This window comes from Cetorhinus maximus, chromosome 19 (genome assembly GCF_964194155.1).
Source record: "Cetorhinus maximus chromosome 19, sCetMax3.hap1.1, whole genome shotgun sequence".
Classification (NCBI taxonomy): Eukaryota; Metazoa; Chordata; class Chondrichthyes; order Lamniformes; family Cetorhinidae; genus Cetorhinus; species Cetorhinus maximus.
The window spans coordinates 19,976,133-20,004,105 of NC_135897.1; the positions used below are offsets into that span (position 1 = coordinate 19,976,133).

Genomic DNA, 27,973 nt, shown 5'->3' on the forward strand with positions numbered 1-27,973 from the left:
CATGCAACCTTACTTGCCACACTAATTAGCTCCATTTGTTTAAGTGGGTTTGGAATCCATATTAAATCTCTCCCCTTTCTAAATCTCAATCTTACTTCTGTGTCAATAGCTCTACACTAACATAGAGATCATAAATAATGTGCCGTTTACTCCAGGCTTAAGACACTGTACTATTTTATTGTATGAAGTGGGAACAGCAGCAAACATTCAGTTACACCACAGTGCAATTTGCCTCACACCAGCTGAGACCATTCCATGCACACCTGCGGTATAATACTGCCAATGTTCATTCTAGTAAGGGTGGCCTGTTCCATTTAAGCTGTGGTGTGGAGTGCTTTTCAGTCCAACATATAGTCTGGCAGTTAACACACATGATGCAGTCTTCAGTACTGAAATTAACATCTGTTTGATACCCTTACAAACATTAAACCTAGTTAAATAGTGAATCAATTGTACTAAATGCTAAAATGTAACCAGCACTGGACTCAGCTACCCCTTTATTATTGTAAATATAAAAAAGGCTTCTCTAAATAAATTAGGGGAGTTTTTTTTCCTATATCATACAACATACTTTCATTTCCTCACTGCTGTTCAGTATATAACGTACCCCAGATAAATGTATAAAAACTATTGAGAAATCAGTTCAAGTTGGAAATCAAAATAGAAAGCACCAGAGATGCACAATAGGTTAGCCAATTCTTTTCCAGGTGCTAATGTTACAGTTGGGATCCATCTACAACAACCTGCACTTATAAAGCACCTTTATAATAGTAAAAGTTCCCAACACGCTTCACAGGAGTATACTGATACCAAATCACATAAAGAGGTATTAAGATGAGTGGCTAAAAGCTTAATCAAAGAGGTAGATCTTAAGAAACATCTTAATGAAGAAGAGAGAGACAGACAGAGAGAAAGGTTTAGGGAGAGAATTCCAGAGCTTGGAGCCTTGACAGCTGAAGCCACAGCCGCCCATCAGAACTGAAAACCAAAAAACCTTTGTAAGAGCTTTCTGTCCTGGTCTTCCCTTTTTCCAGTTCCAACAAAATGTCCCAACAAATTATTCATTTTTACAAGTGCGTTTCCAACATTCAAACTTTTTGTAACTTTCTTTTCATCTCCAACAAACCCCAATGTCTACCTCAGGGAAGTTGCCACTGCAGTCTGAACGTCCCGTAGCACGCACAGCATTGGCTCATAAATTCCCGACGGTCCTTGGAGCTGAAGCCAGTTTCCCAGCTTGCTCACGCACTCGAGTGCCTCGTTGTTGGTGATGGCAGAGGCTGTGCTTGGCAATGCTCCGACAGCCATGTGCTCCTGTGGCAAAACCTCCAGGCGGGGCCTCTTGGCCATGACGCTACTGTCCTCAGACTTGAGCTGCAGGCTGGGCGGCTCCTCCTGTTTTGTTGAGAGCAAGGGGGGACGGGAATTGGCTGAGCCCGTATCACCCCCAGGGAGCCTTGGACCCGAGCAGGTCACATCTTTTATCAACTGGGCTCCGTGAGGGGGATCAGCACAGGCAGTCTGCTCCACGTTCCCATAGGCCCGATACAGCATTTGGATTGCATCGAGCAAGGTCACATTATGGCCAATATCAGTCACTCTGGCTCCGACTTCGGCCCTCTCCGGAGTCCGGCCACCTGCTACAGGACCATCATAATCATGCCGTTCACTGGAATCCTTCTTAAAAACAATATTGTTCCGGGCCTTCCATCGCGAAAGCCACCCATCAGTCGGCTCAAAGTCATCGTGGCCCAGGTCCTCTGCGAACCCCTTGGCTTTCGTCTTCAGCATGGGGCCTGAGACACGGACTCCCTCACCCACAGCCTGCTGGAACCATAACAGAAGAGCGTCCTCCACCTCAATGTCCTTCCCCTTCCTCTTCCTCTTGCGGTTGGGGTTGGCATTCTGCCGCCATTCCTCCAGAATCCTCTCCCTGTTCTGGCTGATGCGCCCCACCTGGCTCTTCGAGATGCTGAACATTTTGGCCACCGAGGCATAGGAGGCTTTCGGGCCTTGTAAGGCCGCGACAACCTTCACCTTCTCAGCAAGCGGCAGATCCGTGCGTTTGTGATTCGTGGGCATCACAGGCAATGTTCCGATTCCTCCGAGGAGGATAAATGATCTGCCACAAAAAAAAGCATCGGTGAGATATTGTACAGTGAATAGATACCTGGATAATGACAGAAAATAATGAATACATTACAGAAACATGAATGGATAACTGGACATATTGCAGCAAAGAATGGATATGAGGTAACCTATCCAACTTGGAGATTTCGTTTCTGACCAGGAACTTACTGAGTCAGATTCTGGTACACCAGGTTGCTCATGCCATAAGTCATTGACCTCAGCAAGGGTTCAATGGACCAGAAATAAAAGCAGAAAATGCTGGAAATACTCAGCTGGTGAGGCAGCACCTATGGAGAAACCAACTGAAATGCTAACTTTGTTTCTCTCCCCACAGATACTGCCTGACCTGAGTATTTCTAGCATGTTCTGTTTTCATTTCAGGTTTCCAGCATCCACAGCATTCTGCTTTTCATTCAATGGAACAGGTTGCCTCTGCCACCAGTCACTGACTGAGCCAGACTTCGCTGGACTAGGTGGCTGCATACTCCACAGTCAATTTGCTTTAATTTATATCAGAAGCCAAGTTGCATGTGAAGGCTCACAAGGCAGCAAACACCAAACATAAAGAGGAGAAAAGACAAGGTAAAATGGAAGCCTCGAGTAGGTGGCACAGAAGTGTTTTGAACATTGAAGGAGGTTAAGGAGTTCAATGCATTCTGAGATCCTGGGAAAGAATGATTTAGAATAGGAGGCTGTGTTAATTGTGTATCAATTGTGTTAATTTTATGCAGGTCGAGGGCATTAATTGGGGTTTCACTTGATTACATACAAAGAGACGCGTATGGAAACTGCAGTATGGTTAAGTTAGGAGGTGTCTGTGTGTAATGTTTCACTCTCTAAATAAATGAGAGACTGAGTAACGAGTGGCTCCAATATCATCCAACTAGCCTTCTGGAATAAAACAGTCAGAATACCAAGCTCAGTTTTAGTAGTAGGGATTAAAACAGAAGAAAGAGCGTGTGAAGCAGATAATCACAATTAAAAAATGAAGCCAAGTTCTAAGGAGATCCAACCATCATAGCATTGAATAGAGACAAGAAAGGAAGGAAGGAACAAGCCAGGAGATTGGAAGCAACAGTTGATAAGAAGAGTCACCTGTGAGATTACATAGAATTTGCAGTGCGGTGTGGGGGTGGCATAGTGGTAATGTCACTGCATCAGTAATCCAGAGATCCAAGGTAATCCTCTGGGGCCAGGGGTTCGAATCTCACCATGGCAGATAGTGGAATTTGAATTCAATAAAGAAACTGGAATTAAAAATCTAACGACGACCACAAAACCATTGTCGTAAAAACCCATCTGGTTCACTAATGTTCTTCAGGAAAGGAAATCTACTGTCCTGATCTGGTCTGGCCTACATGTGACTCCAGACCCACAGCAACGTGATTGATTCTTAAATGCCCTTTGAAACAGCCTAGCAAGTCACTCCGTTGTACCAACCGTTAAAAACAAGTCAATAAGGAATGAAACTGCACGGACCACCCAGCATCTAGGCACCGGAAATGACAATGGCAAACGCTCGTCCCTGCAAAATCCTTCTTACCAACATCTAGGGACTTGTGCCAAAATTGGGAGAGCTGTCTCACAGACGAGTGAAGCAACAGTCTGACATAGTCATACTCATGGAATCATACCTTACAGCTCATGTCCCAGACACCACCATCACTGTCCCTGGGTATGTCCTGCCGCACCGGCAGGACAGACCCAGCAGAGATGGTGGTACAGTGGCATACAGTCGGGAGGGAGTTTCTCTGGGAGTCCTCAACATGGACTCCAGACCCCATGAAGTCTCATGGCATCAGGTCAAATATGGGCAAAGAAACCTCCTGCTGATCAACAGGTACAGTTCCCCCCGACAAGCTGATGAATCAGTACTCCTCCATGTTGAACACCACTTGGAGGATGTACTGAGGGTGCAAGGGTACAGAATGTACTCTGGGTGGGGGAACTTCAATGTCCATCACCTAGAGTGGCTCGGTAACAACACTAAGACCGAGTTGGCTCGTCCTAAAGGACATAGCTGCTAGACTGGGTCTGCAACAGGTGGTGAGGAAACCAACAAGAGGGAAAAACATACTTTACCTCATCCTCACCAACCTTCCTGTCGCTGATGCACCTGTCCATGACAGTATCGGTAGGAGTGACAAATGCACAGTCCTTGTGGAGACGAAGTCCCGTCTTCACATTGATTGCCTCCATCATGTTGTGTGGCACTACCACTGTGTCAAGTGGGACAGATTTTGAACAGATCTAGCAACTAAGACTAGGCAACCATAAGGCACTGTGGGCTATCAGTAGCAGAATTCAGTACTCAACCACAATCTGTAACCTCATGGCCTGGCATATCCACATTCTTCCATTACCACCAAGCCAGGGGATCAACTCTGGTTCAATGAAGAGTGCAGGAGGGCATGCTAGGAGCAGCATCAGGCATATCTAAAAATGAGGTGTCAACCTGGTGAAGCTACAACACTGGACTACATGCATGCCAAACAGCATAAGCAGCAAGCGATAGACAGAGCTAAGTGATCCCACAATCAACAGATCAGATCTAAGCTCTGCAGTCCTGCCACGTCTAGTCATGAATGGTGGTGGACAATTAAACAACTCATTGGAGGGGGAGGCTCCACAAATATCCCCATCTTCAATGATTGGGGAGCCCCCTGCGCATCTGTGCTAAAGGTAAGGCTGAAGCATTTGCAACAATCTTCAGCCAGAAGTGCCGAGTGGATAATCCATCTCGGCCTCCTTCGGAGGTCCCCAGCATCTCAGATGTCAGCCTTCAGCAATTTGATTCATTCCATGTGATGTCAAGAAATGGTTGAAGGCACTGGATACTGCAAAGGCTATGGGCTCTGACAATATTCCAGCAATAGTACTAAAGACTTGTGCTCCAGAATTTGCCATGCCCCTAGCCAAGCTGTTCCAGTACAGCTACAACACTGGCATCTACCCGGCTGTGTGGAAAATTGCCTGGGTATGTCCTGTACACAAGAAATAGGACAAATCCAACTCATTCAATTACCGCCCGAGCAGTCTACTCTCGATCATCAGTAAAGTGATGGAAGGAGTCATCAAGAGTGCTATCAAACGGCACTTGCTTAGCAATAACCAGTTCACTGATGCTCAGGTTGGGTTCCGCCAGGGGTACTCAGCTCCTGACCTCATTACAGCCTTGGTTCAAACATGGACAAAAGAGCTGAACTCCAGAGACAAGATGAGAGTGGTTGCCCTTGGCATCAAGGCAGCATTTGACCAAGTTTGGCATCAAGGAGAATTCCCCACTGGTTGGAGTCATGCCTAGCACAAAGGTGGTTGTGGCTGTTGAAGGTCAATTATCTCAGTTCCAGGACATCACTGCAGAAGTTCCTCAGAGTAGGGTCCTAGGCCCAACCATCTTCAGTTGCTTCATCAATGGCCTTCTTTCCATCATAAGGTTAGATGTAGGGATTTTCGCTGATGATTGCGCAATGTTCAGCACCATTTGTGACTCCTCAGATACTGAAGCAGTCCATGTCTAAATGCAGCAAGACCTGGACAATATCCAAACTTGGGCTGACAAGTGGCAAGTAACATTCGCACCTCACAAGTGCCAGGCAACGACCATCTCCAACAAGGCAGGATCTAACTATCTCTTGACATTCAATGGCATTACCATCGCTGAATCCCCCACTATCAACATCCTGGGGATTACCATTGACCAGAAACTGAACTGGACTAGCCATATAAATACTATGGCTACAAGGGCATGTCAGAGGCTAGGAATCCTGTGGTGAGTGGCTGACCTCCTGACTCCCCAAAGCCTGTCCACCATCTACAAGGCACAAGTCAGGAGTGTGATGGAATACTCTCCACTTGCCTGGATGAGTGCAGCTCCAACAATACCCAAGAAGCTTGACACCATCCAGGACAAAGCAACCCGCTTCATTGGCACCCCATCCACAAACATTCACTCCCTCCACCACCGACGCACAGTGGCAGCAGTGTGTACCATCTACAAGATACACTGTAGGAATTCACCAAGGCTACTTAGACAGCACCTTCCAAACTCACAGCCGCTACCAAGGGTAGCAGACACATGGGAACACCACCACCTGCAAGTTCCCCTCCAAGCCACTCACCATCCTGACTTGGAAATATATCACCTTTCCTTCGCTGTCGTTGGGCCAAAATCCTGGAGCTCCTTCCCTACCAACATTGTGGGTATACCTACACCACATGGACTGCAGTGGTTCAAGAAGGCAGCTCACCACCACCTTCTCAAGGGAAATTAGGGACGGGCAAAAAAGGTTGGCCTAGCCAGCAATGCCCACATCTCATGAACGAATACAAAAAAAGAAACACGCACCCGGCCCAACAAGTGAAGCTGGTGTTCTTACCACCTTACGTCATCTCATTCTAAAACGACTAGTTTCTTTTATCTTGTATTCAGGAGTGTGTGAGAAGTGTTTGAAGAATTGAGATTAGGACTCAAGCCTTGAACAGACTTGGACTTCGTCGAGTTAAAAGCTGTTGCGTGGAAAACGTGTTTTATTTTACAACGGAAGAAAGCAAGCATCCTACAGGTAGCTTTAGCACCAGAAGAGAGGCTGAGGGAAGAGGGAAGACACGTTGAGAATTAAGAGTGGTACATCAAAGGGAAGGGGAGTTGTTGGGCATGTGCAAGACATGGAAAGACCGTATCTTTGAAGAATGGCAAGAAATAAAATTCTGAAGCAATTGGCTCCTCAAAATGCAGTGATTCAGCCACGAGATCTAGAGAAAAGAAGGATACAAAATCTCAGCACTTGTCTTTATCCCCAGAGGGTACGATTTCACTTTTACATGACAGTAGCAAATCAAATATAATTGAATTGCAGCATTTACCTGGAGCCCTTTTCATTCTCTATATTCAGCCTGCTCGAGTCCTGTGTTTTCTCACTCATCCACCTTGTGATTAGTTCACGGTTCTCATCGGCCATTTTCTGCAGCCGCTCCTCGAGGTTGCTGAAGGTGACGTGGAGAGTGTTGTATTCGTTCTTCAGTGTGTGATTGGCTCGCTCCAAGTCTTGCAGGTTAGTCCGCAGCTCCCGACATTCAACCTCCAGCTTCTTAATTCGCTTGTGGTACTCCACCATTCTGAAACCCATCAGGATACAAAGTGCAGGTTTTACTTGGAGGGTTTACACAGATTACATGTGTGCAATAGATGGGTATGGATCACGATTATATTTTCTGCGCAAATTAATGAACAGAACAACCACAACGGGTTGCATATAACTGGTACTTTAGCTTTATTTGGTCAGATTACAGCAGAGGCATGGCCAAAACTAACAAACTGTTGTTACTCTTTATTTATTGGACAAAATGAAGTGATGAAAGTTGCAATGTAATAAGCCATTATAGAAATTGTAAACACAGCATTCAGATTGTCTGTCACGTTCAAGTAACGAAATAAATTTCCTGAACCATGCTCCAAAGGAGGTATATATAAAAAGATGAAACTCTCTAGGAACAAAAAGTACTACAGCCCAATTACCTGTACTGTAGTCTCTTACGGATGTTGCATCCATATGAATTTGCCCAGTGTTTCCCTGTCATAGGGTAAATGTTCAAAGCTACTATTAAAGAAGCTATAGCAGGTCACTTGGATAAGTTCAAGGTAATCAGGCAGAGTCAAAATGGTTTTGTGAAAGGGAAATCATGTTTAACCAATTTATTAGAGTTCTTTGAGGAAGTAACATGTGCTGTGGATAAAGGGGAAATGGTGGATGTACTGTATTTAGATTTCCAGAAGGTATTTGATAAAGTGCCACATCATAGGTTATTGCGGAAAATAAAACCTCATGGTACAGGAAGTAACATATTGGCATGGATAGAAAATTGGCTGGCCAACAGGAAGCAGAGAGTAGGCATAAATGGGTCTTTTTCAGGTTGGCAAAATGTAACGAGTGGTGTGCCACAGGGATCAGTGCTGGGACCTCAACTGTTTACAATTTATATGAATGACTTGGATGGAGGGATGGATGGAATGGTTGCCAAATTTGCTGATGACACAGATGGGTAGGAAAGTAAGTTGTGAAGAGGAAATAAGGAGGCTACAAAAAGATATAGATTGGTTAAGTAAGTGGCCAAAGATCTGGAAAATGGAGTTTAACGTGAGAAAGTGTGAGATTGTCCATTTTGGCAGGAAGAGTAAAAGAGGAGCATAATATGTAAATGGTGAGACATGGCAGAGCTCTGAGATGCAGAGGGATCTGGCTGTCTGAGTGCATGAATTGCAAAAGGCTAGTATGCACGTACAGCAAGTAATTAGGCATGCAGATAGACTGTTTTCAGTTATTGCAGAGGGAACTGAATGCAAAAGTTGGGAGGCTAGGCTTCAGTTATACAAAGCACTAGTGAGACCACATCTGGAGTACTGTGTATAGTATTGGTCACCTTATTTAAGGAAGGATGTAAATGCGTGGGAAGCCGTTCAGAGAAGGCGTACCAGACTAATACCTGTAATGGGCAGGTTATCTTATGAGAAAAGGCTGGACAGGCTAGGCTTGTATCCACTGGAGTTCGCAAGAGTAAGAGGCAACTTGACTGCAACATTTAAGATCCTGAGGGGTCTTGACATGGATGTGGAGAGGATGTTTCCTCTTGTAGGAGGATCTAGAACTAGGGGTCACTGTTCAAAAATAAAGTGTCGCTCATTTAAGACAGAGATGAGGAGAAATTTTTTCTCTCAGAGGGTCATGAGTCTTTGTGAAAAGGCGGAGGAAGCAGAGTTTTTGAATATTTTTAAGGCAGAGGTGGATAGATTCTTGGCCATCAAGGGGGTGATAGGTGATCGTGGGTAGGCGGGATGCAATTTTGAGGTTACTATCAGATCAGCCATGATCTTATTAAATGGCAGAGCAGGCTCAAAGGGTTGAATGGTCTACTCCTGCTTCTTGTTTCTATGTTCGTACTGGTTCCACAATGACTCCACTTTGTTAACTGACCTGTCAATCCAACCAATGGAGTATTTAAAAATAGGTGCCCCTTCTTGCCAAAAAGCGAGGGGCACCTAAATCTTCAGAGACAACCGATTTACCATTCAGTGAGACAAGGCTTAATACAAGTAATTAAGGTGCCTCATTTCAGAGTTGGATGAAAATACAGAGCAACTGTAATGATCAGATTCACTTATTAACATTAACACGACTTACCTTAATGTAATCACATAAGGCATTAATGACAGAATTATCACATTTGACTTAAAGATAATTTTCTAGCATATCCCCTGCATTCCATTCTTCCTGCAGCCCCTTAATGCCTGATTGCTCTAGCCTCTGCATCTCTCAATTTACAAAATCCAGTCTGCCAATGTTGGTCTGAGTGATTCTGGCTGAAACACTATCAGAAATAAATCAAAAACTTTCCGAGGCAATAGATATGAAACATTCATCCAATACTGAGAAAAGCTAACAAATTTATTATTATTTGCAATCTATGAGGGAACATCAAAGTTGGTTCAATGGCATCCTAAGCCCACTTTCTCAGACCTCATTTTATTTTGCTTGCAGTTTACACTATGCTTTCCAGCATAACATTGAGGGAACAGAGGTGACACAGCACATTTTCAGACGAACCTGCTTTATTTGAGGAAGTGCAAATCCAAAGATTTGAAAGATTATGCCTGTTTTTGTTAGAGCCAAAAAGATTAAAGGATGATTTGAAAAAACTGTTTATGGTGTTCAAAGATATTTAAAACTATGAAGGGAAAGGCCAGAGTAGATGGAAACAGACAGTTTCCAGGGACTGAAGGATTTAGGATGAGGGGAACATGGATATAAGATTAAATGCAAGGGGTTTAGGGCAGAGTCAGGGAGACATGTTGTTGTTAAAAAGGACAGTGGGTTGCAGGACAGTGGAATGCACGATTGGAGTTTGTTTTTCAGTGCATTGTGGAGTTTTACTTGGAGCTGGTGTACTTGGTCACCGCCTGTCCCTTCCGACACGGCGTGCTTGGCCAGTTCCCCGGGCAGCAGTGGGGGCACGGCGGTCTGGGTCTCCCGGGAGCTGATGGGGCTGCGCTTGTTGTAATGGGCCAGGCGGGAAGCCTCACCCACGATGCACTCAAAAATGTCGTTGACGAACGATTTCATGATGCTCATGGCTTTGGAGGAGATGCCGGTGTCCGGGTGAACCTGCTTCATTACTTTATAGACGTAGATGGAGTAACTCTCTTTCCTGGATCGCTTCCTCTTCTTGCTGCCTTTCGGTAGCGCCCTCTTTTGGGCTTTCTTGGCACCCTTCTTGGAAATTGGTGCTTTCTTCTCATCCGCCATGTTAGTGATTTTCTTTTTTCATATTCAGCTTTACAAGGTAAAAGTTCAAACTCAAAAAGGCAACCAGCCAATCAGCTGGAGACATTTTACAGCAGCAATGAGCAGGCCAATCAAAGTTCTCAGATTTTTGTTTCATTTATTTTTTAATTACTTTGAAGCAAACATTGGGATACTCTGAACTTAATTATAATACTATTCCTGTTGTCAACAAAACTGGTCCCTATGGTGTCCACCAGTCACGAAGGCTTTTTGCATACTGGTGGATAGTGGATGATCCATCACCAAGACCACCTGTTCGTGAACAAGACCATGGAAGAGAGGCAGGCAGCCACAGCCCCTGGGCCATGACTGTCCTGAGTCTCTCATGGCCACCTTGGCCAGGCCCAGAAGCAGATCCTTGGACTTAATTGTCCCGATCTACATCAGGTGGCCAAAAATCAGGAAAAGCCCTGAAGTGGAGCAAGAAAGAAAGCAGTAGGCCTCTTAAATAATCAAACAGGGGCTGCGGTTGCATTATACATGAAACATGGACCAAGGGTGCAAAAGTTACAAGGGACCTGTTTGTTGGATCTGCCCTGTGCAACAGTGTGCAGCCCAGATCACCACAAGTGCAGGGGAGGATTTCCAAACAGAGAGACCTCTATTGGAGCACCTTGGCTAGATGGCAAGATGGCACACCCAGATGGAAGATGAAGACGAGGAAGTGATAATGTGCAGGAGCAGCCCATGCAGGAAATCCCTCCATATCAAATGAAATGGCTCAGAGGGAATTTCTGAGAGACAGCTCAAGTTGAGGTGGAGGCTCCCAAAGGAGGATTTAAGGCCTCACACGGATGAAAAATTCTGCCTGAACTGAAGCAAGATCAGATGGGATTGCTCCACGCACTCGAGTCTCTTGACACACCTGGTGGAGTAGGCACCGAGCCTCTGGAAGCCTTTGACTGTGGGTGAGACGTACATCTGGCTGCCAGCGCCTCTCCCGACGCCCCCCGATTCTGGCTACCACTGTAGCCAGGACTCTCCTCTCTGTCAGCCACCTGTTGTTGAAGCCCACCATGCAGAGATGTTTAGTTCCAAAATAGTGGCTCTGTTACAACGTACAGTTCTCCAGCATTAGACGGTGGTGATAGAACTGTACCCAGGTCAGAGTTAGTGATTGAAGCAGAGACCATGTCAACATTTAAAGATAAGTTAGATTGGTGGCGAACAGGGAAGTAAAAGCAGCTGGGAACAAAAGGATTTTGGAACAAGACAGGATCATGGAATTAAGACTACTATTTAGAAGGTTAAACACCTTTTGAATCTAACACCATTAAGAATGTGAAGAGTTATAAGGCAAGGAGAGACAGACAATTTCGACTGGCCAATAAAACAGTTACAATAGGAAACAAATTTAATATCATCAAAAATTCATTATGGTCATGACTTATTGGGCTGAGTGAATCATTCTGTGTCATGTAGGTCAATGCAAAAATGTGTCCAAATCCAGGCAGATGGGCCTTTTCACCTTAAAAGGAACCAGAGTCTTAACTCCCCACTAACTTACTTTGCTTCATTGGTCAGGATCTCCCGGTCCTTTTGCTGTAGTCTGCAGTTGAGTTCGATCATGCTTTGTGCAAGCTAGGCAAGAGAGGAAGAAGAAAAAATATCGTAACAAAACTGCATAAAGTACAAAAACCAAAGCTTCTACTGCATACAAATTTTAAACCCTATAAATAAACCAAACCGTTCATATTTAATTCCTTCAGGTACGTCTGACTGATGTAAATGAAGCAACTAAACAGGGAGGGGGGTCTCCATTTAACTAGTGAACTTTTGAATCTACACCATCAAGATTGTGAAGAGTTATAAGGCAAGAAGTGACAGATCATTTTGACTGGCCACTAAAACAGTTAGAAGAGGAAACAAATTTAATGTCATCAAAAAAATTCATTATGGTTATGATCTAGTTAGGGTGCCAAGTTTGGGTCACAACCTGTTGTTGAAGCACAGTCCATCCTTTTAAAATGAAATTAAGCAGTTGTTTGAAAAAGAGGAATATTAAGCAGCGATCAAGGCAATGCGATAACAATGGCTCAAGGGAGTAAAACACCAGCACAGACTTGATGGGCCGAATGAGCTGTCTCTGCGCTGTAATATTATGATTCTACAATGGCCTTTTTTAAAAATTCCTTCATGGGTTGCAGACATTGCTGGCAAGCCCAGCATTTGTTGCCCATCCCTAAGTGCCCTTGAACTAAGTGGCTTGCTAAGCCATTTCAGAGAGCAGTTAAGTCAAAAACATTACTGTGCGTCTGGAGTCACACCTAGGCCAGGTAAGGATGGCAGATTTCCTTCCCTTAAGGATATTTGTGGACCCATATGGGTTTTTACAATTGATTATAATTTGATGGTCATCATTACTGAGTTTCATGGTCCCCATTACTGAGACTAGCTTTTGTATTCCAGGTTTATTAATTGATTTTAAATTCCAATAGCTGCCATGGTCGGATTTGAACCCATGTCCCCAGAGCATGAGCCTGGGCCTCTGGATTACTAGTGCAGTGACACTACCATTATGTCACTATATCCCCTGTTTCGGTGCCCTAACTTTGTGAAATGGAAGTGTACAGCACAGGCCTCCCACCACCACTTGCTAATTAGAGGCATTCATGTTTCTGGCCCAAGCCACCATAAATAAATGTCACAATCACCATTCTGCCTTTTGCACAATGTGGGGTTTGGCGGGTGGAAGCACCTATTTGGCCCACTTCAGGGGAAGAAATCTGCTGTCCTGACCTGGTCTGGCCTACGTGTGACTCCAGACCCACAGCACTGTGGTTGACTCTTAACTGCCCTCTGAAATGGCCTAGCAAGCCACTCAGTTGTATTTGACTCACCAACCCCTGCTTAAGGGCAATAGGAATGGGCAATAAATGTTGGCTTTGCTCACATCCCATGAACGAATATATTAAAAAAAAATGCTGAGATAAAAACAAAAAACTGCGGATGCTGGAAATCCAAAACAAAAACAGAATTACCTGGAAAAACTCAGCAGATCTGGCAGCATCGGCGGAGAAGAAAAGAGTTGACGTTTCGAGTCCTCATGACCCTTCAACAGAACTGAGTAATATTAGGAGAAGGGTGAAATATAACACAGTTCTGTTGAAGGGTCATGAGGACTCGAAACATCAACTCTTTTCTTCTCCGCTGATGCTGCCAGACCTGCTGAGTTTTTCCAGGTAATTCTGTTTTTGTTTTAAAAAAAATGCTGACTATTTAGGTTCCAGGTATAGGCTCCACGTTCCTGTAGGCTGATTTCTTGCACATTGTACAAACAAAGTCCCAGATATATTTTGCCACTGCTGTACTTTTTGGCTCTGACATGAGGTTCTTCATTGGAAACTAAAAATCAGTGAGCTGAAACACAACATGACTGTAAATGCTCTGCTCCACCTAGAATCATCAAAGCAAAGAATCTTTCAACACAGGAGACCACCATTCAGTTCATCGCGTCCACGTTGGCTCTTTGAAAAAACTATCCAATGAGTCACGCTCCCTCAATCTTTCCCCATTGCCCTGATTTTTTTTTTCCTTTTCAATTATCTATCCAATTTCAGTTTAAAAGTTACCACTGAATCTGTTTCCTGCACTCGTTCAGGCAGTGCATTTCAGATCATTATAACTCACAACATCATAAAAATTCTCATCTCCCCTCTGGTTCTTTTGCCACTTATATTAAATCCTTATTATAATCCTTTGATTATCAATCCTCCTGTCAGTGGAAACAGTGTCACTTTGCTTACTCTAGTAAAACCCTTCATACATTTTAACACCTCTACTAAATCTCCCCTTAATCTTCTCTGCTCTAAGAACAATTCCAGCTTCTCCAGTCTCTTCTCTGAAATCTCTCATCCCTGGTACCATTCTAGTAAGTCTCTGTACCCTCTCTAAGGCCTTAACATCCTTTCTAAAGTAGGTTGCCACAATTAGACGATGTTCCAGCTGAGGCCAAACCGGTGATCTCTGAAGATTTAACATAACTTCCTCCCAATTTTCTCCCTTCTCTCCTGAAGACACCAACACATACATTCTTGTACATTCCATGGGTACAGCAACCCAACACCCACCCACCGTGCCCCAATACCACGTCCTGTAAACAGACAGACAAGGAGCTCTGTGCAGGACACCCCCAGCCGATCCATTATGAATACCATTGGGAGATTTGACCTCGACTCGAGAGTGTCCTGATTTTATGTCTTAGCATCATCACACATCAACTAAACACCAATGACAGAAAAAACTCATCATATATGGGAATCTGCACCTTGATGCCAATTTTGGCACTTAAGAATTGTGGGGCACAGATAGAGACGATTCTTGACCCAGGAACTGCCACGGATCAATAGAGACACTGCAATTGGCTTCAGTGGCCTTGGATAAGGGAGGGATGAGCAGGGAGGTAAAATCAATCAAGGTTCCAGCATCTGATCATTATCCATTGAGATGTTGCTGGAAAGTACATGTTGGCATCAAGTGAGGGCAGGACTGGCTTCTGATGCCCCCACATCCATAACCTCTCCATACCCAGTCTCGAATCACACATTAAGAATGGCCAAATTCTTGTAGAGGCACCAAAGGTGAGCTTGTGGCCATGGAACTGCATCCCTACAACAGCCTGAAGAGGAGGGGAGAAAAATTTCCCACTGATTAGCGAGAGTCAAATTACAGAATATACCAGGAGGACTTCAAGGGAGGTGCAGAGTCACAATAAAGCCCATGGGAATATGGAGTCTCGACTGACCCTTCAATCTACTGAAGAAAAGATTCAGTTATTCAATCTCCAAGCAGCAAAAAGAGCACAGCTGGGAGTGACTGTAGCGAAGCCTTTCCATTTAGCACTGATACCTACATCTCCGCGATTTTTGTGAAGCTCTGTCAACTCATCCTGTTGCCGGATCCAGGTCTGGGTGCCTTTTTGCAGCAGCACTTGATTCTGCGTCCCATCCAAGGCTGGGCTAATGTATGGGAGAGAAGAAAATACAAGCATCAGCAATAGGAGTGAGGCTTTTGTAGTCCAAGAATGGATTTCAGATGCACCACGCCTACAAACTAAGCAAACAAATACTTAATATAACACTGCTGCAGTAAAACCCATTTGAAAGAATCGCTAGTTCAGGGAGAGTTATCAAAAATAATATCCACAATGTATTTTTCTCTATAAGGAAAGCAATTAAACTCACTGGCATTATTACATGACAAAAGCAATCAGCTCTTACATAGTGTATTTAACACAGAAAACAGCCCAAGATGCTTTACAGAAGTGTAAGCCGACCAAATTTGACACTGAACCAAATAAAGCAATATTAGGACAGGTGATCCAAAGCTTGGTCAAACTGCATCATTTCCTACTTGCTCTACTGTCACTCACTTCACTCTAAACCCTCCATTCACTTCCCTCCCAACACAAAACAGAAGCAACAAGAGAGGAGTAATCAGAACATTACGCCTCAATTACATACACACAAGCAGACTCTTTTTAACTGCTGAATTCTCCATATAATTTGAGAAAAATTTTGAGCAGAAACAAAATGAAACATATTCCTCAGTATAACTGAGTATGACTGGCACAAATACATTTGGAAAATATGGATATTGCCCATGCTTAGACTTCATTAAAAAAAACAGCCTTTAACTTAACATACATTCATAAAAGTAGATTTTTGTGTACATGCTATTGACTCCTTGAACCTGTTCACCTTCAAAAGTGCAGCTAATGGATTTAATTGGCAAAATATCTATCAGGGAGATTAGAAACAGTCGCTTGGCAATACAAAACTTGAACACTGCTGAAAGAGAGACATGTTGCTGAAGCCTTTCATCTTGCACTCATCAAGACAAGCACAAGAGAGCTAAATTTCAAACAATCATAACAATTTTGAATTACATGGGAGCTTGGGGATCCTGTAGTTTCCCCATTGCTTTCTCCATGGCAATGGCTCAGCCAATCAGAGTTAACTTGCCAACCATTCAGAACCCTTTTCTCCTTAATACGGGTGCAAGACAAAAAGCTTCGACAACACCTCCCTTTTCAGCAATAGGGAGATTAGGCTTTTTTCTCACTCAAGGAGTTGTCAGGATCTGGAACATGCTACCTATGATTCCATAAATAATTTAAAAATGGAGTTGGACAGGTACATGAGGATGAGGAATTTGCAGGGTTATGAACAAAATGTGGGAATGTCGAATTAAGCATGACTGCTCTTTCAAACAGCCAGCACAGGCAAGATGAGCCTCCTTCTGTGCTATAAGTTCTATGACTCTATTTATTTCTAAAAATTCCAGGGCTCCATGCCTCAGCAGCTAAAGGCACAAACACCAGGAGGAGGAGAAGGAGGAGGTGGTGGTGCAGTGGTATTGTCACTGGACCAGTAATCCATAGATCCAGGATAATGTTCTGGGGACTCAGGTTCAAATCCCACCATGGCAGATGGTGCAATTTGAGACCATTGTCGATTGTCATAAAAACCCATCTGGTTCACTAATGCCCTTTAGGGAAGGAAATCTGTCATCCTTACCTGGCCTACATGTGACTCCAGACCCAGAGCAATGTGGTTGACAATGCCCTCTGAACAAGGATGTTAGGGATGGGCAATGAATGCTGGCCTAGTCAGCGATGCCCACATCCAATGAATTAAAAAAATGTTACTTAAATAGTACCTGCCACTTGATTAGGAGGTGTGTGAGAAGGATAGGATGTGCACATAGCATGAAAGAGTATGAGAAAGAAATACGCACAAAGAACAGTATACTGGAAACAGGTGAACAGGAAAAGCTTGTGAGAAAAGAGAACACATATGTGAAATAGTGAGATCGAAAGAGAGTCAAAGATAGAGAGAACACCACCAGAGAAGGAGAGTTTGAGAACAAGTGGGAGGATGCCTGATATTTTGCCAGTATTTACTCTGACCTTCTCCCATCCATTTTCTCTCAGACCACGTAAATCTGCCAGTGGTCATCCTGCTCTCAGTTCTGAGCTGACAGCTGAGGAATGGCTATGGTCAAAGCAACAACACTGAGGGATTTTCTCACAAAGCAGCGACTACTTTTCAAAAGTATTTCTTTTTGTTGTTTGTGAAGCACCTTGCGATACTCCTATTTCATAAAAGGTACAATGAAAATACAAGTCCTTTTCCTTCTCTCCTCTTTCTTCAGGGCGCAGTTCCAAAATTGTCGTTGCCCTCCGCACATCACCCAAGCAGCCAATCTTCAACCCTGCTCCTAGACAGCAAACGTCAGCAGACAGTACCGTCATGGAGGGATCAAAGCCAAGCCTGAGCCTGTTCCCACCTGACGTTTATGTGAATGTCTACATTTAAGCAGGAACATGGAGCCCTGGCTAATTTTTCCTAACCCTGATCTTGAGGCAGGGACTAACAGTAGTGTCCCTAATGCTACTGCAACAGGGATCAGCACAGAACAGCAGCCTGTTGAGTCTGTATCACTACACTAGGGGGAGGCAATGGCGTAGTGGTATTATCACTGGATGAGTATTCCAGGGACCTAGGGTAATGCTCTGTGTACTCGGGTTCAAATGCCACCATGGCAGATGGTGAAATTTGAATTCAATAAAAATCTGGTATTAAAAGTCTGATGATGACCACAAAACCATTGCTGATCGTCGTAAAAACCCATCTGGTTCACTAATTTCCTTTAGAGAAGGAAATCTGCTGTCCTTACCTGGCCTGGTCTGGCCTACATGTGACTCCAGACCCACAGCAATGTGGTTGACTCTTAAATGCCCTCTGATCAAGGGATGGGCAATAAATGCTGGCCTAGCCAGCAACACCCACAGCCCATGAACGAATACCACTGATTCAGCAGATGAAAGTATAGTCACATGGTCAAATAGGAATCTAGTAACAACTGGCATTTATATAACACTTTTAACTTTTAATACAGTAAAATGTCCCAAGGCCCTTGGGTTTCAGCTATTTAAAACCTATCTCAAGGACTTAGATGAGGGGACCAAGTGTAATATATCCAAGTTTTCTGACAATACAAAGTTGTAAGGGGAAAGCAAAGAAGCTGCAAAGGGATATAGGCAGGTTGAGTGATGGACAAGAATGTGACAGATGGAATATAATAAAATGTTAAATTATGCACTTTAGTAGGAAAAATATAAATGCAGAACATTTATTAAATAGTGAGAGACTGGGAAATATTGGTATTCATGGGGACCTGGGTGTCCTTGTAACTGAATCACAAAAAGTTAACACAAAAGTGCAGCAAACAATTAGGAAAACAAATAGTATGTTACCTTTTTTTTAAACAAAGGGATTGAAGTATGAGAGTAAAGAAGAGCAAAGAAAGCCTTTTAACAGGGCTTGGTACACCTTACCTAAGGAAAGTCGAGGAAGTGCAACGAAGGCTCGTTAGGCTGGTTCCTGAGATGAGGGCGTACTCCCATGAGAAGAAATTGAGTAGACTAGGTTTAAATATCCTTAGAGTTTAGAAGAATGAGAGGTGATCTCATTGAAACATATAAAATTCTTAAGGGGCTTGACAGGTTAAATGCTGGGAGGATATTTCCCCTCTGGAACTAGGGTCACAGTCTCAAAATACGGGGTCGGACATTTCTGACTCAGAATGAGGAGAAATTTCTTCACTTAGAGGGATGTGAATCTTTGGAATGCTCTACTCCAGAGAGCTGTGGATGCTCAGTCATCAAGTGCAGGTACTGGACCCCGTATCTGGGAAACTCGGGACCGGGGGGGTGGTGGAATAGCATAGCTTAAAGGCAGGCTGATCTCTCCACCGAGCAGGACCCAGTTGGGTTAGGGAAAGGAAGGGATGAGGGGCGAATCAGGCCGGCTTCCGCTGTTAATCCCACACCCAAAGAGCAGGGGATCAGTGTGCTGTGACCCGAATATGACAGAGAGCAATGCTAGGTGGGGATTGTAGTTTCCAGGGCAGGACCCGGTTTTCGGGTCCTTCTGGATTTTGGGATGCCGGTTAAGGGGTCCAGTACCTGTACATTCAAGAAAGAAACTAATAGATTTTCATGTAGTAAGGAAATTAAGGGATATGGGGACATTGCAGGTAAGTGGAGTTGAGATATATCAGCCATGATCTTACGGAATGGTAGAGCAGGCTCAATGGGCCAAATGGCCTACTCCTGCTCCTATTTATGTTCACAGGAGCAGAATCAAACAAAACCTGACATCAAGCAAAGAAAGATATTAGGACATATGACCAAGTTTTTAAAAATTTATTCGTTCATGGAACGTGGGTGTCACTGGCTGGGCCAGTATTTGTTACCCATCCCTAATTGCCCTTGAGAAGTTAGCGGCAGGCCACCTTCTTGAACCGCTGCAGTCCATTTGGTGTAGGTACATCCACAGTCTGTTAGAGGAGGAGTTCCAAGATTTTGACCCAGCGACAGCGAAGGAAGTGCGATATATTTCCAAGCCAGGATGGTGTATGGCTTGGAGGGGAACTTGCAGGTGGTGGTGCTCTGCTCCCCTTGTCTTTCTAGGTGATACAGGTCACAGGTTTGGAAGGTACTGTTGAAGCAGCCTTGGTGAGTTGCTGCAGTGCATCTTGTATATGGTGCGCACTGCTGCCACTGTGCGTCAGTGGTGGAGGTAGTGAACGTTTAAGGTGGTCGATGGGGTGCCAATCAAGCGGGCTGTTTTGTCCTGGATGGTGTTGAACTTCTTGAGGGTTGTTGGAGCTGCACTCATCCAGGCAAGTGGAGAGTATTCCATCACACTCCTGACCTGTGTCTTGTAGATGGTGAACAGGCTTTGGGGAGTCAGGAGGTGAGTTACTCGCCACAGAATTCCCAGCCTTTGACCTGCTCTTGTAGCCACAATATTTATATGGCTGGTCCAGTTCAGTTTCTGGTCAATGGTAACCCTCAGGATGTTGATAATGATTCATGTTAGTGATAAACTTGCTCAAAGAGCTAGGTTTTAAGGAATTTCTTAGAGGAGAGAGAGAGAGAGGCAGTTTAGGGTTAGAATTCCAGAGCTTAGGGCCTAGCTAGTTGAAGGCACAGCCTCCAGTGATGGCTCAGAAGAAATCAGGGACATGCAAGAGGATAGAATTGGAAGAATGCACAACTCTTGGAGGTAGTCACAGAGATAGGGAGGGTCAAGACCATGGGGGAATTTGAATACAAGGATAAGAATTTTAAAATCCAATCAGGAACAGATTACTATTAAAGCTGCCAAGCCTGAAATACAAAGGGAAAAGCTGCTATTGACATAAACCCTCATGTGTGTGTACTCTACCAAAGCCATGGTGTCTGCTAAATGGCAATTCATGAAACACTGATTTAAAACTTTAGATTTGTATCCAGAGGATCCATGGGGGGAGTTGATGGCATAGTGGTATTGTCACTGGACTAGTAATCCAAAGAGCCAGGGGAATGCTCAGTCCCACCACAGCAGTTAGTGGAATTTGAATTCAATAAAAATCTGGAATTAAAAGTCTAATGATGACCATGAAACCATTGTCGCTGTTGTAAAACCCCATCTGGTTCACTAATGTCCTTTAGGGAAGGAAATCTGCCGTCCTTACCTGGTCTGGCCTACATGTGACTCCAGACCCACAGCAATGTGGCTGACTCCTAAATGTCCTCTGAAATGGCCTAGCAAGCCACTCAGAACACCACAAATTCACAAAAAAGGAAGGAAACTGGACGGACCACCCAGCATCAACCAAGGCACTGGAAACAACAATGGCAAACTCAGCCATGTCGACCCTGCAAAGTCTTACTAACATCTGGGGGCTAGTGCCAAAATTGGGAGAGCTGTCTCACAGACTATTTAAACAACAGGCTATCATAGTCATCCTCATGGAATCATATCTTACAGATAATGTCCCAGGCACCACCATCACCATCCCTGGATATGTTCTGTCCCACTGGCAAGGACAAACCTAGCAGAGGTGGCAGCACAGTGGTATTGTCAGGAGGGAGTTGCCCTGGGAGTCCTCAACATCGACTCCGGGACCCATGAAGCCTCATGGCATCAAGTCAAACATGGGCAAAGAAACCTCCTTCTGATTATCACGTACTGCCCTCCCTCAGCTGATGAATCAGTGCTCCTCAATGTTGAACACCACTTGGAGGAAGCACTGAGGGTGGTAAGGGTGCAGAATATACTCTGGGTGGGGGGACTTCAATGTCCATCGCCAAGAGTGGCTCGGTAGCACCACTACTGACCGAGATGGTCGAGTCCTAAAGGATATAGCTGCTAGACTGGGTCTCCGGCAGGTGGTGAGGGAACCAACAAGAGGGAAAAACATGCCTGACATCATCCTCACCGTGGGAGTGACCACCGCACAGTCGTTGTGGAGACGAAGTCCCGCCTTCACATTGAGGATACCCTCCATCGTTGTGTGGCACGACCACCATGCTAAATGGAATAGATTTCAATCAGATCTAGCAACTCAAGACTGGGCATCTATGAGGTGCTGTGGGCCATCAGCAATGGCAGAATTCTACTCGAACAAAATCTGTAACCTCGCAGCCCAGCATATCCCCCACTCTACCATTACCACCAAACCAGGGGATCAACCTTAGTTTAATGAAGAGTGCAGGAGGGCATGCCAGGAGCAGCACCAGGAATACCTAAAAATGGGGTATCAACCTGGTGAAGTTATAACACAGGACTACTTGCATGTCAAACAGCATAGGCAGCAAGTGATAGACAAAGCTCAGTGATCCCACAGCCAACGGACCAGAGCTAAACTCTGCAGTCCTGCCACATTCAGTCATGAATGGTGGTGGCCAATTAAACAACTCACTGGAGGAGGAGGCTCCTCAAATATCCCCATCCTCAATGATAGGGGAGCCAGCACATCAGTGCAAAAGATAAGGCTGAAGCACTTGCTACAATCTTCAGGCCAGAAGTGCCAAGTGAATGGTCCATCTCGGCCTCCTCCAGAGGTCCCCAGCATCACAGATGCCAGTCTTCAGCCAATTCAATTCACTCTATGTGATATCAAGAAATGGCTGAAGGCACTGGATACTGCAAAGGCTATGGGTCCTGACAATATTCCAGCAATAGCAGTGATGACTTGAGCTCCAGAGGTAGCCACGCCCCGAGCCAAGCTGTTCCAGTACAGCTACAACACTGGCATCTACCCGGCAATGTGGAAAATTGCCCAGGTATGTCCTGTACACAAAAAGCAGGACAAATACAACCTGGCTAATTACAATTGCACCAGTCTACTCTCAATAATTAGCAAAGAAATGGATGGAGTCATCAACAGTGCTATCAGGCAACACTTGTTCACTGATGTCCAGTTTGGGTTCCGCCAGGGCCACTCAGCTCCTGACCTGATTAAAGTCTTGGTTCAAATATGGACAAAAAAGCTGAACTCCCGAGATGAGATGAAAGTGACTGCCCTTTACATCAAGGCAGCATTTGACAGAGTTTGGCATCAAGGAGCCATAGCAAAACTGAGGTCAATGGGAATCAGGGGGAAAACTCTCCACTGGTTGGAGTCATACCTAGCACAAAGGAAGATGGCTGTGGTTGTTGGAGGTCAGTCGTCTCAGCTCCAGGGCATCACTGCAGGAGTTCCTCAGAGTAGTGTCCTAGGCCCAACCATCTTCAGCTGCTTCATCAGTGACTTTCCTTCCATCATAAGGTCAGTAGTGAGGATGTTCGCTGATGATTGCACAAAGTTCAGTACCATTCGTGACTCCTCAGATACTGAAGCAGTCCATGTCCAAATGCAGCAAGACCTGGACAATTTCCAGGCTTGGGCTGACAAGTGGCAAGTAACATTCGCGCCACACAAGTGCCAGGCAACGACCATCTCCAACAAGAGAGAATCTAACTATTGCCCCTTGATGTTCAACAGAATTACCATCACTAAATCCCACACTATCAACATCCTGGGTGTTACCATTGACCAGAAACTGAACTGGACTAGCCATATAAATACTGTGTCTACAAGAGCAGGTCAGAGGCTGGAAATCCTGCGACGAGTAACTCACCTCCTGACTCCCCAAAGCCTGTCCACCATCTACAAGGCACAAGTCAGGAATGTAATGGAATACTCCCCACTTGCCTGGATGAGTGCAGCTCCCACAACACTCAAGAAGCTTGATACCATCCAGGACAAAGCATTCTGCTTGATTGGCACCACATCCACAAACATACACTCCCTCCACCACCGACACGGTAGCACCAGTGTGCACCATCTACAAGATGCACTGCAGGAATTCACCAAGGCTCCTTAGACAGCACCTTCCAAACCCACGACCACTACCATCTAGAAGGACAAGAGCAGCAGATACATGGGAACACCACCACCTGGAAGTTCCCCTCCAAGTCACTCACCATCTGACTTGGAAATATATCGCCATTCCTTCACTGTTGCTGGGTCAAAATCCTGGAACTCCCTTCCTAACAGCACTGTGGGTGTACCTACACCACATGGACTGCAGCAGTTCAAGAAGGCAGCTCACCTCCACCTTCTCAAGGGCAATTGGGGATGGGCAATAAATGCTGGTCCAACCAGCGACGCCCACATCCCGTGAATGAATTTTTAAAAACACACACGACCTTAAAACTACATTATGGAACACTCCTGTCCATACCTGATAGGCTGCAGGTCACATTTTTCACTCTGAAGTCTCTCTGTGAGGGCTGCCTGCAGGTCAGATTTGTCCAGTAGCTTAGGGTCTGCAGTAAATACAAAAAGCAAATAAGGCGGCATCAGTATGATTCCCACTGCTGTTAAGACTGTTTAAATAGTTTACTTCCTCCCCGTCTCCAACTGGCTAATTCAATTCACTGCCCTAAGCAACGATAAAGTATATGGCCCAGAAGAATCTAGCTTTGACGTTTATGCTGGAGAGCTCAATGTACAGTTCCTCTGGATTACCTATCCCTGAAATTGTTCACTCCAACTCAGCATAACTCCAACATGTTATATAATTATCAACAGTCTAGGAAAAATTATAGCCGCCTTCCAAAGGGATCCAGCTACTGCCTATAACACTAAGCCATACAGGACACAAGGTGCCAAGGTCAATAGGCAGTCTGTACTCAATTATCAGACCATATATACATCAGTGTTAAGGGATGCTGTAACTATCCTTAATGCCGCCAAACTGCCAAGGAGCTGTGGGAGCTGGAATGAGTGCAAGAGAATTCAGCCTGTCTCCCACTCTATTATTATGCAGGGCCCTAACTATAAAATGTTGGGAAAGAACAGGATCAGGTTCGGCTGTGTTGTTCCCTAGGGCATGAATGTCCCACAGCCCAGTCAGTCCTCACAGGATTGTCATTGGGATCGCAGCCCAACCATGGTGGATGGGTGCCACTTTCATATGTCTCACATTCATTACCTTGGCTATGTACATCCTGTGAACAGGTACTGTAGCCTGTTGGGGATAATACTGAACTAGTAGTCATGAGGACCAGAGTACAAATAGAACCATGGTATGTTGTGTCATCCTTTCAACAGAAAGGTCACTGGTAGTTGGAACTTTACAACAATGACAGCGAGAGCTGTTGAATGATCTGATAAACTCAACTAGTTCACTAATGTACTTTAGGGAAGGGAACCCACTGCCTTACTTGGCCTGGTAAACACCTGACTCCGGACCCACTCTATATATGAAAATGATTCTACGCTTAGGAAGATGGCAAATAAGTGTGACCTTTCCAATGCAGCTCACATCCCAAGAATAAATAAAATACAGTTCAGCTCCTGATTCAAAACTAACCATCATTATTGACTAAATACAATGGGCCACACCACACAAACACAAAATTGACCAGTCAGACTGTGGAAACTGCGGTGGCATCTTGCTCCCATCCACTGCTAAAGCGAGTGAGAGAGAGAGATCCTTGTCTGGACCCTCCTGAACAAGACATTGCCACAGATAATGATCTTCCTTTGAGCCAGCGCAGATTGAGATCCAAGTTATGTGATTCCTGTAACAGGACAATTTCAGGAGAAACATGAGATATTTACTGATTTGGCACAGCCTACAGGCAGGGGTTCTGGAAGCTGCTGTTCTAAAGAGTTTAACTCTGTTATTTGACAGCTGCATAATCGCATATCAGGAAGTGTGATAACTGACTTCAGGTGGTCTGATGCTTTCGCCATCACCTCTGAATCAACTCGGGCTGTGTTCTGAAAACTAACTTGTTTTGGTCTGCTATGTTTCAGGAAGCTTTGACAGAGCTCCAGATCCCAGAGCAGGCCCTATATATCTTTTGCAGGCTAGTAGCAAAAATGAGAATTAAGCAAGCCATCGTTCATAATTTTATAATTCAATCTTTACACCACAACAAAAACACACAGAAAGGTCAGCTTTCAAACAAAGGAGTGCTGGATTGCCAAGGAGTCAAAAAACGGCTGTCCAACTGAAGGGGTATGACCAGATGTCGAGGATGTTTGATAACAAGCTGCCACAGAGAAGATCTGAACAACAGGAGTGAGTGAGCGGGAAAGCTGGCAGGTGAGTGTGTGAAGCACACGGTTTCTCGGACTCCCGCGAGGATAGCAGCAGCTGGGTCCCCAATTGCCCCAGCACCATGGGCAGTGGCAACACCATCAAGGGCGGGCACCCTCCATTGGAAAAGACCTGGAAATTTCAGGACTCCCTCCTACAGCCTCAGTCAGAGCCCATCTGCTGGGAGGAAGGGGGTGGATCTGATTCTCAGGAGCATCCCGAAACCCCAGCCCCCTTCCCCAGACACAAGGTGAGGTTTCAGTCGTCGATGAGCCATCGCAGAGGGGGTGAAGTCGGCGATGTTAAGGAGGTGGAAATGGGTTGACTTGGTGACGGGGAGGTGCTGAGCAGGTTGTGAAGGGCCGGAGCACAGAAACAAACTCCGTCCCGGAAGCCCCAGGCTTTAGGAGAAGGAAGGCGAGTGAGAGTGGCGGCCTGTCGGGCCCAGTACCTACAGCCCCCGAGCAGCGCTCCCAGCGCCTGCCGCTCCAGCCGTTCCCTCAACCGCTGCTGCTCCGCCATCTTGCTCCGGGGTCTTTCCACACTCGCGGCGCAGAGCCACGAATAGCCCGCCTGTGGGAAACAGGGGAAGAACGTTTAAGACATGACGGGCACCGGCCTGGGAGTAAGATTAGGGAGCCTCGGAAGTTCCTTTTCGCTTGTCGCTGGAACATATTAAAATATCCAAACTTCAAACAGGCAGCTGGTTAGATACCGATATTGACGTCCTGCCGCCATCTTTGATACAGTCACTGTAACCTGGAGACACGTGCCAGTCACCCCTCTACTCTCATCTTAATCTACATTGACCCCGAGCTGTTCATGTAACCTTGACCACACCTGCAGCACCCCAGATAATGGTGGAGTAAATGACAGGATTATATTTATTCTAGTATATAGCTGCAGTGATAGTGCTAGCTGTCAGCAAAGCTCTCCCAGTTCAATGCTCAACAAGTAAATCCATCAAACTTATCTTGTTTCTAAAACTCACCAAGTATCTGTCTAACATTTGAATGAAGGAGATAAAATGGCTGGCTCAGGAAATGAACTTAAATCTCATCACTCTTTATTTCCTGGTGGAATCCGTTGTTCTGGCTATTGTGCTGATGCATGATGCCCTGGTGTCAGGGCGTAGGAAATCCAAAATCTAGCGTGAGGCTGATTCGCAGATGGGAAACAGAGTCATGAAGGGCAGGTGTTGCTACGTGGCATGTGCGTGCTCAGGTGAAGGCGTCCCTCGGGCCTCACTGCGGTATGCACACTATGCACCACGACCGAGAATAGGTGAATAATCTCCTTTAAAACTTCAGTTCCCTCACAAAAGTTGTCCAGCTCCTTATTGAAGTGTACAATCAGTATTAGATAGTGGTAGTAATAAGGCCACAAAGGAAATGCAAATAAAGGGTCACACAGCAAGTAAAGGGAAATATATTTATAAAGACATTTCAAAGGGACATTTGGGAAGCTGAATCAAATATAGAATGTCAATGTACTAACCCTTTGGCCTGCTGAAATTTAATACTAAATCTGTTTAAAATAATCACTCTCGTTGTACAAAATCTCAATATACCAAATCCTTTTACCATCCCTTCCAGTCTGTGGAAATCCAATGTATCGATGGTTTTGGCTTTGCTTTTGTACCAATTCAACTAACTCAGTAATTTTTCCCACTGTACAGAATCCCACTGTACCAACCTCATTTGCATTCACATCCATTGTGCAACATCCCAAGTCTCTTCACATTCATTGCCACTATACAGAGTCCCAATATGGCAATATGTCTATCACCTTTGAGGGGTTTTAGATACTTTTTTCTTCATGGAAAGATTCTGGGATTGAGGAATTCGGAAGCTGTTTTGAAATAAGGTGAAATTGCATATGGACTTTAAAAAGTGGCCACAAACTACAGGGATTGCAGATATGCATCAAAGCTAGACTGCTCAGTTTATACACTGTCACAGCTCAGAGTACACTTCAAACTGATAACAATGATGATCAATTGTCTCATCCTAACCCAGGATGGTTGCCATTCATTCTGACCAGCAGGAGATATTTTCCTTAAACCCCTACC

General features: G+C 44.9%; 2 protein-coding genes and 1 long non-coding RNA gene across 3 annotated transcripts in view; 1 reads left to right on the forward strand and 2 right to left on the reverse strand.

The window, feature by feature from the left end:
- atg16l1 (ATG16 autophagy related 16-like 1 (S. cerevisiae)) overlaps nucleotides 1-1,255 on the reverse strand; it is a 43,911-nt gene extending 42,656 nt beyond the window's left edge. The window contains exon 1 of the mRNA XM_078563559.1: nucleotides 1,139-1,255. The gene's annotated coding sequence lies outside the window, so the exon portion shown is untranslated. The remainder of the gene's footprint in view (nucleotides 1-1,138) is intronic.
- LOC144693679 (uncharacterized) overlaps nucleotides 1-27,973 on the forward strand; it is a 50,221-nt gene that overhangs the window by 4,799 nt on the left and 17,449 nt on the right. Inside the window, exon 2 of the long non-coding RNA XR_013579584.1 lies at nucleotides 2,512-2,603. This is a non-coding gene — a long non-coding RNA (uncharacterized LOC144693679). The remainder of the gene's footprint in view (nucleotides 1-2,511; nucleotides 2,604-27,973) is intronic.
- Nucleotides 158-26,497, reverse strand: LOC144693678 (uncharacterized). Its single transcript, XM_078563562.1, has 6 exons — nucleotides 26,358-26,497; nucleotides 24,034-24,118; nucleotides 15,322-15,427; nucleotides 11,977-12,050; nucleotides 6,997-7,248; nucleotides 158-2,122 (listed from the first exon to the last, which is right to left on the reverse strand). The coding sequence occupies exons 1-6, from the start codon at nucleotides 26,422-26,424 to the stop codon at nucleotides 1,135-1,137; spliced, it is 1,572 nt and encodes a 523-aa protein (XP_078419688.1). The 5' UTR covers nucleotides 26,425-26,497; the 3' UTR covers nucleotides 158-1,134.